Source organism: Diuraphis noxia, unplaced genomic scaffold (assembly GCF_037042655.1).
Source record: "Diuraphis noxia isolate RWA-SAM2 unplaced genomic scaffold, SU_Dnox_SAM2 contig0004, whole genome shotgun sequence".
Classification (NCBI taxonomy): Eukaryota; Metazoa; Arthropoda; class Insecta; order Hemiptera; family Aphididae; genus Diuraphis; species Diuraphis noxia.
The window spans coordinates 56,258,438-56,271,662 of NW_028301714.1; the positions used below are offsets into that span (position 1 = coordinate 56,258,438).

Below are 13,225 nucleotides of genomic sequence, written 5' to 3' on the forward strand. Positions count from 1 at the left end.
AAATTGGAAACGTTTGTATTTATAATATATTATGATGTTTTTTTTTTTTATACACATTACGTAATATAATACGAGTAGAAGTATACATTATAGAGTTTAATCTGGTGGTGTAATATAAAAGCTGATATCTGGGATTTGCAAAAAATTAATCTTAGATCAGAGACTTAATTACAGTGGAAAGTTGAAATTTTCAATAATATAAAAAATGTTATTTTGTAGACATCTCAAGTAGTAGAAAGCAATTAAGTGTTAATAATATATTTATGAATACTAATTTTAAATAAAATATATTAATGTATTTATATATGTTTGCATAATATTATAATGTATGTATTTAATATTTATACTATACACATGTAAATATATAGACAGTTAGGTACATATTATGAATATGTATGGGATCCCATTAAATGTCTACTTTTACTGATTTAAAAAAATAAATATTTTTACATTACTTTTAGATTCTGAACGAAGTGATGAATGTATTGATTTTACAATGATGTGTTTTTTTTTTTTTTGTCTGTGTACAGCATAACTAGTCGAAATAATGCTTCGATTTCAAACTTTGGGGGTGGTTTCCAATGTAAAAGTGTATATCCTTGGTGCATTATAGAGGTCAAAAGTAAACATTTTCCAACAGTTTTCAAAAAAATCGAGAAAAACAAAAAAAAAATGACAGAAAAACGGGAATTTTTACGCAAAACTAGTTTTCGACCAAATCGATTTTTTTATATGGTTGTAATTCAAAAACTAATCACTGTAAATACCTGAAATTTTCACCAAATGTTTATGTTAGTGTTATCTATATACAGTTTAATTTTCACAAATTTTTGACTTTTTTGAGTTATTTATAGACCACTGAAATTTTCAATTTTTTGAGAATTTTTTTGAAGTGTCGGTAAAAAAATGTTGGACAACCAAAAAAACTTGAAAATTTAATTCATCGGACATAGTGTTGTGGGCCGATTCCTCAGTGGTGCTTGGATGGATTCAATCAGTTGTCCAACTCAAGTCGTTTGTTGCTAATCAGATATCACAAAATTTGGAGAATACTGAGGCCAAAATGTGGTGTCATGTTCCCACCTCTAGTAATCCAGCGGACTTGATAACTAAGGGAACCAACGCAGGCACATTAGCTGATCCTAATCATATCTGGTGGAGTGGACCAAGTTGGATAGTAAATACAGAGGATTCATGGCCGGCTGAAATACCTCTTCAAGAAATATAAAATATAAAATATAAAATATCTCTTTCCAGAGATACGTCCAATTAAATTATCACTGGCGGCTACGCATGTTGATGCAAATTTGATTATTGATCGCTGTTCTAACTGGAGGAAGTTAATGCGCGTAACTGGGTATGTGTTACGATTTGTGTTCAATTGTAAAATACCTAAGTGTAGAAAAGATGATCGTCGGCTTGGTTCATTAAGTGTTGCTGAACTTGATGAATGCCAGTTATTTTGGCTACTTCAATCTCAAACACAAGACTTTGGCTCGGAAATAAGCTCACTGACACTTGGAAAAGAAATTAATCGTCGAAGTTGTCTCAAATCACTAAATCCATTTCTTGATGGTCATAAAGTAATACGTGTGGGAGGCATATTGGCTTATGCTCCAATACCTGAAAATCAAAGGTGTCCAATTGTTCTGTCATCAAAGAATCCAATTGTCAAAATGTTGTTTCAATATGAACACATTATCGGCTACTTCACATCGGTCCTCAAGGACTCCTGGCTCATATCCATAGGAAATACTGGCCTATCAGTGGCAGAAGTTTAGCTCGTCAAACTGTCCATAAATGTATAATTTGTTTTCGGTCTAATCCACTGATGCTCCAACCTGTCATGGCTCCCTTGCCTTCAGTTCGTGTTACCAGATGTCGGGCATTTGAAAAGGCTGGTGTTGACTTGTGCGGGCCTATCAACATTCGTAGTGGATTGAGGAAGGTCACGCCATTAAAACATTATATAGCAATTTTTGTGTGCATGGTTACGCGTGCAATACATTTGGAACTTGTTCGAGATCTGTCTTCAGATGCGTTCATTTCTGCATTATTCCGGTTTATCATCCGTCGAGGTCAATGTGTAAAGTTATATAGCGACAATGGCACTAACTTCATTGGCGCAAAGAAGATACTTTTGTCGTGGGCATCTAATTTATCTAAAGAGAGTAAATTCAACGATCAGCTGTCTGAATTGGGCATTGAATGGTAGTTTATTCCTCCGTCAGCCTCGCATTTTGGCAGACTGTGGGAGTCTGCAGTTAAATTGGCGAAACAACATCTTGTTAAACCTAGTAACGGTGCTCTTTTAACTTATGAGGAAACTAGTACATTGTTGTGTAGAATTGAAGCGGTCCTCAATTCTAGACCTCTCACTGCGACGTCTTCTGATCCTTCTGACTTCAACGTTCTGACTCCAGGGCACTTCCTAATTGGATGTCCATTGACTTCTCCACCTGAGCTCAATGTATTGAATGTTCCTGAAAATCGGCTCCGCAAATTCCAATTGATACAAGCTCGTATACAATACTTCTGGAAAAGATTATATTTAATAATTATTAATAATTAAAATAGATTTTCTCAAAAATTTGTTTTGTGTAAAAATTCCCGTTTTTCTCAATTTATTTTTTGCTTTAATTGGTGCTTTTGAAAACTACTGGGAAATTCAAAATTTAACCTCCTCAATGCATCAACTAAATTCACTTTCTAACCGGAAAAGCTACTGAATTTGAGAATCTAAGCATATATTATTTCGACAACTCTGCTCAAAATCTAAAATATTTAGGTAGTTTAAATTTAACTTTATTATTCACAATCCTATTAACATCCACTTCTAAATTTTAAAGTACCTACACCATTATTGAAAAATAGTAATATATGTTACTATAATATAGTATCATAGTTTATTATAATTTATAATTATTATTAAGCTTTTGCAAAAAATTGTTAATCAATACACCGCATATTACTGATAAAAAAATGAATTACTTTTAGTAATATTAATAAATTATAAAATGCCCTTAAAAATATAGGCTGATTGATGAATCGTTTTTCGTATGTATAGTGGCTTATCACTTAATTCAAATGTAATACCTACACATCCATTATACAAACTACAGTTATTTACCAACTAAATAACCACTCGTCATTGACGAGTTGAACTTGTAATCTTCTGTATACACATCAAATGATTTTGTTATTTAAACAAATGATTATATGAGTTAATTTTTAAGTTCAAAATGAACCTTTTTTTGGTCAAATTTTTATTTAATTTAACCACGACACCAAAAAATAGTTATTGAAATACTATTTAATTGTTTATATTACTAAAAAAAATCTTTTAAATAGTTTGGAGTAATTTGAAGGTTAAACATATAATTTAGATTAACGTCAGCGTAATACTTTTTTACTCTTAGACCCACGTGCAACATACATAAAACGCTTTCGCTTAAAATCGTATTATATGATTTTTGAGTTATCTTAAAGAAAAATTAATTAACCATTACAAAAATTATAGAGGTTATAGGTAATGGATTTGAGTATATATTTGTTTATATTTTATTATAAATTGATTTTGCATTCGAGTAAAAATAAAAAAAATTGTAAATTTAATTATTGTTTTAATTGTTTTGAGATAATATTTAGAAAAATTGATATGTCATACTCTTTAAAAAATTATTCTCTATCGTTTTTTGATGAGTGATTTTATTCTAAGATTATTAAAAAAAATCTATACATTCATGCATTCATCGCTCCACTCAGAATTTAAAATTGATTCTGTGTAAATGCATGTTGCGCGTGATCAGAGAAAGAAAATCAAACAGTGCGCTGGCGTCCTCTTAAGCTATGTGAGCATACCATACAGTATCTATTATGGCTATCACAGTTATTGAATATTAATTTTAAATACCTGAATTTATGTACTTGATTATACGTTTTAATGGCCTCGTATTCGATTTCATCATTATACCTACCGTGATTCATTGGTGTTACTTGAGTTCTGAAGTTCAAAGTTCAAGCAAATTGAAAATTTACATACCTACCAAATCTATATGATGAGGCCTACATTTCATGGGAATCCCAATATTACAACGATTTTTAGAACTTCTAGTTTAAACACTACTACGCCAGCCATAACTAAACATTGATCTATTTAAGTATAAGTTTAAGAGGACGTGATACCCGCATGTGTTGTCTCTGTCTTTTACAAGTGCATTATATAGTAAATTTTACGTTCAGCAGAACACATGTAGCTCCGTTTGCTTAAAAATTAGAGTGAATTGACCTCTCATAAAATTTAAAGGTATGATTGTTATCTAGTCAACCTCATATGCTTTTTATTATATTTAAATTTTAAAGGAAGTTATGAGTATTTTAAGATGGACAAAAAATGTACAATTTTAAAATACTCATAACTCGCTTTAAATTTGATATAAAATAAAAAGCATATGAGGTTGTCTAGATAATAATCTTACCTTTAAATTTTATAAGAGGTCAGTTCACTCTAATTTTTAAGTTAACGAAGCTACACGTGTTCTGCTGAGTGAAAAATGTACCATGTTACGCATTTATAAGACGGAGACAACACATGCGGGTATCACGTCCTCTTAATTGCAGCCAAGAAGTATACATTAATATCATACTGTATAGTATATTATTATATCGAATTTATCGTATCTATGTAGTATGTATATATTTAAGAATAGGCCTTTTTATGTTCCCTTTTTGTTACGATGCTATTTAATTTTTTTTTCACAGAGTTCCAAATTATACCTTTCCGAGTGTCACCACGTCACCCGATATTTCATTTTTTGATCTGGGAAGGAGAGAGATTGTTTTTTTTACATCATCTTTTTGCCAAAAAATATATAAAATATTTTTTTTTATTCTAAGGTTGATATTGGTTTCAAATCTAAGGTGAATTATTTATTATTCATAACTATTTACTATTGTACGACATTATTCATTTCGCGTTTTCGAATTTTTGTAAATTTGTAAATTTGTAATCCACGGGAATTTATCACGGGAAAGTTTGAACATGACTAGCCGGATATTAAACGATGATTTAAACTTTAAACACACATTTTGAATCATAGTGACTTGGTATTTTTAACGGTCAACGAAGTGCACGGAAATCAGCTATAGTAATATATGTATAGGGATAGGTAAACGCAATTTCAATAAAAAAAATCTAAGGGTGCTAAAGTTATGCATTTTTTTTTTTTTGAGTGATTGTTTTAACATGAACCACTTATTATTTCAATAAACGTATTGGTATTTTAGAAAATATTTTTTTATATGTCTTCAAGTTGTAAAAAAATATACGTGTTGTTTAAAAAAAGTTATATTTTTTTTTGTATTTTCTATTTGTTAATGATAATATATAGCTATATAGTAATATAAATTTCGAAAGCAGAATATTATATATATATATATATATATATGTAACTTTTTAAATACATAAAAATTGAATTTCAGATGCTCAGTTTATGAGTAATAAGTATTTAAAATTTAGACGAGCGGCTAGTGTACGGCGTACGCTGTCACCCCGCAAAATATTGGTCCACTAAAAACTTGTAAGTTAAAACTCATAAGTCATGGTATTACTCATCGTAAATTTGATTTACGAAATATTTTGAAGAAATAATCTGCTTTTGAATGATAGACATTTTCAGACTTTGTTTAAAACATATAAATATATATAATGAAATATATTATAATTATATGCCCACAATGAATCAATTCCTTAATTATAATGTAATTGATATTGATATACATATAGGTACTACCTATATTCATAATTTAATGTCTAATAATATGATGATTCACCAAGAGTTTTTCAAGTTGAGTAAAATAAAATAATGATTCATCATATTCGAATAATAAATGAATAAATAATAAAATTATTCGCGAACCACAATAATCATTATAAATCATATCAAGCAAAAACTTTCCTAGTACTTATAGTAGGTATCTATCTATTTACATTTCAAACAAAAATGTTTAGTTTGCAGATAGAACGATTTTAATGAATAGAAACAACATGGGTACATAACAATACCTATACCGATTACCATTACTTTATATATTTTTGATAAAAATGTTGGTATAATATAAAATAAATATTGTCTCAGAACTCTATAGAGTGTAGACTACAAGTAGGTACTGTATAGACTGTATAACTCTATGCTATAGAGTATATAAACATACTCCACCTGCAGGATAGTTACTAAAAAAAACCATAGGTAGCTGAAAATGGAATAATATATATTTTTTTTTTATTTACCATTGAGAGAACAAAAATAATGATGTACCTCCGCCCGCCAGAACTGCTATACTTCGTCTATATATAAAAGGATAGAGGATATTTGGATATCTACATTTTCAAGATGACCCTGTAATTTCTTTGTGCAGTGTATTTACTTACGTAAATGTATACTATACAGCATTAAACTTAAAGCAGTAAACAGATATTTATGGGATTTTGTCATTTGTCATTAGTTTTCAACTTCTTTATATTTTTTTTGTAACCAAAATTGTAAAATTCATACACTTATTATGGTACAATTTTATTTTTACAAGAATTTTTATAATTATATCATTTATATCCAATTCAGTTTTTACTATTTTCATTTAGCTCTGTTTGCAATGTTTATTTAAATCTAAAGATTTTTTACATTTAAAAAAAAGCATCTATAGGTATGTAATAAGACTTATCCTTATTGACTGATAGATAAACGTAGAGCCTAATGTATAATAATCTATAATAGCTATAGATACTTATAATTTGTGTGGTACCTTCGTATGCACCATACTATACTACTCGTATTATACTATACTATTACCGAAGTATAGGTACTCGTTCAATTTTGATTTTGATACATTAAAATTCTCAAAAAATTACCCGCTAAATAATTTAAAGTAAAAAAGAGGATTCTCATTTGAAAAACAAAAGTTTGTATCGCCACAGGATACTCTTAAAGTGGTACAAAAAATCTCAAGAATTTAAAAATATGACCTCTAAGTATATTTAAAGATTACAAAAATCAGATTTTGAATAACTTAATTATTAAAGGAAAATATGGGTGATCATGCTTGGTGAATCACCCTGTATATTATATATACCTAGTGCTGTATTTTATATTTGTTCATTAATTGTCCACGTACAAAATCGTGGACAAATATTACAAGCAGTGTTGAATTCAGACAATTTTTCTGGGGGGGCTTACTTTTTTTTCATTGGTGATACATCATTTTAGTATTATGAATTATATCTATTAAGTAGTTATTCTTATATTACAATTTATAATTTAGACATTTCAAATTTATATAAAACTACACAACCAAATTAAAAACAAATTATTTTTTTTTAAATTTTTAAATCAATCTAAGGTTGTCACACATTATAAATCGTATTACCTATTATTATTATTTATTGCAATTCAGAAATTATAAATATTTAAAAAGTTATAAGACAAATTATTAATTTTTAAATTTTTAAATCAGTCTAAGGCCATCACATATTATAATATTTTATTGAACGCCATTAGGTGTGGTAATCGTAACGAGGATTGTGCATTTAATAAATTAGGTATACATTTTGTTGAAAGTCAGAAAGTTGTATTTGTCGGGGGGGGGGGGGAGGGGGGGGCGAAAGAAATTTTAGTAGTATACCTGGATTCAACACTGATTACAAGTATATCATATTATGTTATGCTTAAAGTATTTATGAACATACAACCTATACATTCTATAGCATACACAGAAATTATACAAAAAAAAAGCGGGTAAGTCGTGGATGTCGCTCTGCTGTACAGTAGGTTACTGTAATGGATGGAATTAAATTTGAATGCAATGATAGGTATCATTGTATACGAAAAACGATTCTGAACGGAGATGATTTGTCAGTCTAGGATATATTATATTTAAATATTGTCATATATTCTATTTTGAAACAAATATTTTATTTTTCAATTAAGACGCATTTTGCATAAGGCATGGTTAATCAATTAGTGTAGTTATCATAATTCATAATACCTTATATTATTATCATAGATATACTGATATACATATGTATTATACATAATGTATACCTGGTTTTGAAGATAAATCGTTATCATTACAAGATTTCATAAAAAAGTAAAACTCAAACGCTCAAAACATTTTTCCTATAATGGCGCTTCAAATTTTCTCTATAGCTATTTGAAGCAAAACTTATGGAAAATTTAGAGTTGAATTTTATAACCTTAGATAAAAATACAAATAATATTATGAATTTTGAACTACAAAAAAATTCGCAAATATTCATGGTTTTGACGAATTTTTGTCAATATTTGAAATTCAAATGCTTATAAAAATTTAATTTGCATTTCCGGTGGACATTTTTTTTGTGATAAAGATTGATAAACTTGTAAGGAATCTTATGTTAAATTTTTAAATCTTAGTTAAAAAAATAAATTATAAATAAAATTTTTTATTAATTTCTAGCTTAAAATAATTTGTGAATTTTTGTGATTTTTACGTATTTTGTCAAAATTCAAACTTTGAATGCTTATAAAAAAAAATTGTAACTATGAATTTATTTTATTTTTCAACTGCTATATTGTATAAAAAAGAAAAGCTAAACTTTTTTGATACGTTCAAACTACAAATTGTATTTGTGGTATTTACTAACTTTTGTAAAATTAATCAAAAGAGTTGTAACTTGAAACTCTACGCGCTTTAAATATAATATATTGTCTTATTATTGTCATAAAATATTGTAAGAAATTACATTTAGATTAATTAAATCTAAAAGTCCCAACTTAAACCAGACAACGAGATAACAAACAGATAGTTACTATACTTTCTTATCAAAAAAGTAATATCATCTATACATTTATAATATATAGTATATTATATCGTCAACTTGCCCTGGTCTCCCCTATATTAATAAATATCACATTCATTGAATTGTTGTAAAATTAATTTTAAAAAGAAATGTTATGAAAAACACGAATATAAATCAATAATATTTGTAAATCCTTGTGAATGGGATGTATTATTTTTGACAAAATTAATGGATGGATGGCATATGTAAATTATAATTAATGGTGGGAAGATATCCCACCGTATCCCCCCTCACACTTCGACCACTGTCTACATTGTGATGTATTCGTGTGTGGCCGATGCGGAGTCTATTAATTATTATTAATTACCTTATCTGTTCTGTTCATAGGAAGGTTAGGCAAGCCGTAGATGGCGTGTTTTTGAATTTTTTGAATTTACTAATTTGTAAAGTGACACAAATTTTAAGTGACAGCATATATGATATGTTATTATATTTAAACAGCATAAATTCTAATTTTCAATGATGTTTAGTTAGTGCTAAGTTCTGAAAATTTTATAACAATGCTTTTAATTCCAGAAAACATTTATCAAATAAACCTTTTAATAGTTCCATAAATCAAATCATATACTAAAAATATAAAGACATTATAAAAGATTTTTCTATGTATGCTCAAACACATAATTTTGAAGATGGTACAAAATGAATTTGTTCTCAATGCAAAACTGGTTTCATTGGCTTCATTTTTGGCAAACACGATGCTTTGGATTATTATAAAATTTTAAATTATAAGCACAATATGTCTTACTAGTAACTAACTAACTACAATTTAAGCCAAGATCACCTTGAAACTTTTTTTATCGCCATTGGAAGCAGATGTGGCTATAATGACAGTCAGACTTGTCATTAGTTCCTGCAAACAGTATACAAAAGACTACCTATTAAATTAAATACATAGTTCCATATACATACTCTAATTGTCAAGCTTTGGAAAATACTACAAAAAACCCTTCAGCTGTTAAAATCATAAATGACGACAATCAGTTAACCAAAATAATATTACAAATTATAATGAAGCAAAGTTTACTAATTTAAATACAATGACTCTATATATTAAAGATGTAAGCTCATATACATTGCAGTTTGTGGTCCGCAGTCTAGAAAAAAAATTGATTAGACGGTATCATGACGGTAGTTTAACAATCATCAAAGATAAAGGTCATCTAAAAACACCAAACACAAATTTTGTGACTAATATGTAAAATTACAGAAAATACATTCAGAAAACATCACGCACATACATTAAAAACAAAACAAAAATTTCCTTTAGTGATGAATCAAATTGAACAAATTTTAAGAATTGAAATTAAAATTATTTTGTGGTTGTATCTTGTATACCTAGGTATTATCAAAGTTTGAATATAAAGTTAAATAAATATTTAATAAGCGAAAAACTCGGTAAAACTTTCAATAATTAATAATTCAAATTTCAAATACATTGACAAGATAACAGAATATCGTAACTATCAATAATACGTAATCATAACCAATATTAGTCTATAGACTCTTCTGGCACGAGACCCCACTCGTTGTAGGTGCGTGAAGTTAGCGGGATCATGAAAAGCACTAATTCCCGCTATACTATACCAATTTTTAGTGCTCAATTAGTGCTCAAAGGGTATACAAAAATAAAAATCAGTGCTCCCTCCAAACCAGAGTTATCGACATCCCCGTTTTTCAACCTGGCGGGATCACGAAAATCATTAATTCCCGCTATACTACCAACTTTTAGTGCTCAATTAGTGCTTAAACCATAAAGAATATACAAAACTAAAAATTAGTGCTCCCTCCAAACCAGAATTATCGCCATCCCCGTTTTTCAACCTGGCGGGATCTTGAAAAGCACTAATTCCCGCTATACTACCTATTTTTAGTGCTCAAAGAATAAACAAAAATAAAAATTAGTGCTCTATCCTAACATCGATTATCCACGATTATAATAACGTCCCGCTAACTTCACGCAGCGGGATCATGAAAAGCACTAATTCCCGCTATACTACCTATTTTAAGTGCTCAATTAGTGCTTAAAAGATATACAAAAATAAAAATTAGTGCTTTATCCTAACATAGGTTATCCACGATTATAAAAACGTCCCTGTTTTTCAACTTTGCTGAAGCGCCTGAAGCATGTACTTATATTATATATATATATTACTACAAAACAAATATCAGTACTATATCTAAACCAGAGTTTAAAACAAATTAAAATAAAAATCAGTTCCAAAGATTTTTAATTCAATATATTATCATGTTTATTTTGCTACCAAAACTATATATATTCAATTCATGAGCACCGAGTACCATTAGACGAAAAAACCATGTTTTAAGTTCGATTTTTTTTTCTAGTGAGATGATCTCTGAGTCTGAACAATCGCTGATTGTCTTTTATCAGACAGTAAATAATATTACAGTGATGAATAATATAAATTATAAAATAATAAACAAATGTAATTTTTACTTACCTTAGTTGTGTTTAAAATAATATTACAAAGCGTATATTAAAACATCATAAACTTTTTGTTTACTAACAAAATGTTCTCAATTTTCGCATATAATCTACACTTTTATTCATACACAACCATTCATTACTATGTAGACGTGGTGGTAAAATGACAAAGCTTTATCAGTCCAATTATAAATTAATATTAGTATTAAGCAAAAAATATCGAGTGATCATTTTATTATTAACTATTAACTAATAATAATTAATAAGTAATAACAGTAATAACACTATTTATGTATAATATTGCATATATATTTATATTATTATTTTGTATACAAGCTGTATTATTCCGAAAGGACGCTAAAAAATGGTAGTATAGCGGGAATTAGTGCTTTTCATAGCCCCGCTAACTTCACGCACCTTTTCGTTGTATTGTTCAGGGGTGCGCTCGAAAACTCAACTTTGGCTATTCAGCGTCATTCGGGATAGCAGAGTTGACTCCGAACAACCGTTCGGTAACTCAGAGTAGTTGACTCCAGGATAACCCCGACGACCCTAAAAAAAAAGGTGATTGTAGGTATATGAGTAGCCAGCTATATTATACATATTATCTATGTTTAATCAGATAATAAACTATAACTTAGAAGTCACAAGATAAAATAACTGCAGTTTTACAACATTTTATACGAAAAAATACTAAAATCTATTATATTTACAAATATATATTTATACATATACATATGTATATATATATACCATTATATTCAATTTTACATACTTAAAAATAGGAATAGTATTATTTGTTTTCAAAGACTATACTTTAAAAATATATTGATGGTATAAAACAAAATGCACTTCAATCCCATCAGTTATAAACTTGGGAAGTTTATTAAAGTCTTTTTTACTGTCATCAAGTAATATCAAACAATCACTATTTTCTGTTATGGCCTAAAAAAAAATCATTTCAAATTTTATACAATGTGTAATAAATTGTTAATTAGTTGTATAGTAGGTGTCGAACTGTAGACGACCAAGTGTCATTATATAGGTCACTGTAAATTGTATGTAAATAGGTAATTAATTTGTTAAATTTATTTATTTTACAATCCCTATATTTCAATTCAAAACTATTTTATTATATTCCGATTTATTAAATTGTTATTTTTAGTTTAAATATTTGATTCGTCAAAATTATAACTTAAAATGAGTATAAAAAAATTATGCAGATGTATATTTTGAATATTCCTAGACAGACTGCTATAAAAAAACTCATACGATATATAGATTTTTAACTAAAAAACAAGGAATTTGAAGATTTCCATGAGTTTGACAAAATATAAAGGTCATCTAAATTTTAACTTCTTATGCATAGGTACCTAAGTTATAAAAAAAAAATTGTGTGTATTTTTGAAATTTAATAGTCCATAAGTACAATTTATAGAAGAAATCTTGTTTAAAATTGTTTTTTCTTAAGCTTTTAGACTGAACAGTGAACATCATACATTTTTTAAAAACCTTTATCATAGAAGATGTGGCGTGATAATAATTTCCAATTGGTATTTGGAGGGTAATAAGTGTGACCGCGAATGATTTAACTATTTAAGCTTAAGTCTGATAAACATTGTAATTAACATTGTTATAGGATATTTATCATTGATGTAATTGTTATGTTTATACCATTAACATTTATTATTATAATTTATTAATTATAAATAATAAATAATTTTGGCGTAATTTAAGTATTTAACATGTTAAGAACATGCTTATAATTGATAAGAATAACTTAATCAAAAGCCTAGGTTAAAAAAATTTTAAATTCAAATTCAATTTGTTTTTGTTCCTATATACAGTATATACACATAAAGTCAATACAATTAATATATAATATATAT

The 13,225-nt window shown here is 27.9% G+C and overlaps 1 protein-coding gene across 1 annotated transcript; it reads left to right on the forward strand.

The window, feature by feature from the left end:
- Positions 1-1,846: 1,846 nt before the first annotated feature.
- Positions 1,847-9,240, forward strand: LOC149056220 (uncharacterized). Its single transcript, XM_089227043.1, has 3 exons — positions 1,847-2,171; positions 2,232-2,522; positions 9,221-9,240. Exons 1-3 carry the CDS (start codon positions 1,847-1,849, stop codon positions 9,238-9,240), a joined length of 636 nt encoding a protein of 211 aa, XP_089083169.1.
- Positions 9,241-13,225: the final 3,985 nt, after the last annotated feature.

Excerpts from the sequence above, each read along its gene's own strand:
- LOC149056220 (XM_089227043.1), top strand. The coding sequence starts at position 1,847 with ATGGCTCCCTTGCCTTCAGTTCGTGTTACCAGATGTCGGGCATTTGAA. Across the intron at positions 2,172-2,231 it reads ATCTAATTTATCTAAAGAGA|CCTCGCATTTTGGCAGACTG; the intron begins GTAAATTCAACG and ends TTCCTCCGTCAG. Across the intron at positions 2,523-9,220 it reads ATTCCAATTGATACAAGCTC|GAAGGTTAGGCAAGCCGTAG; the intron begins GTATACAATACT and ends TTCTGTTCATAG.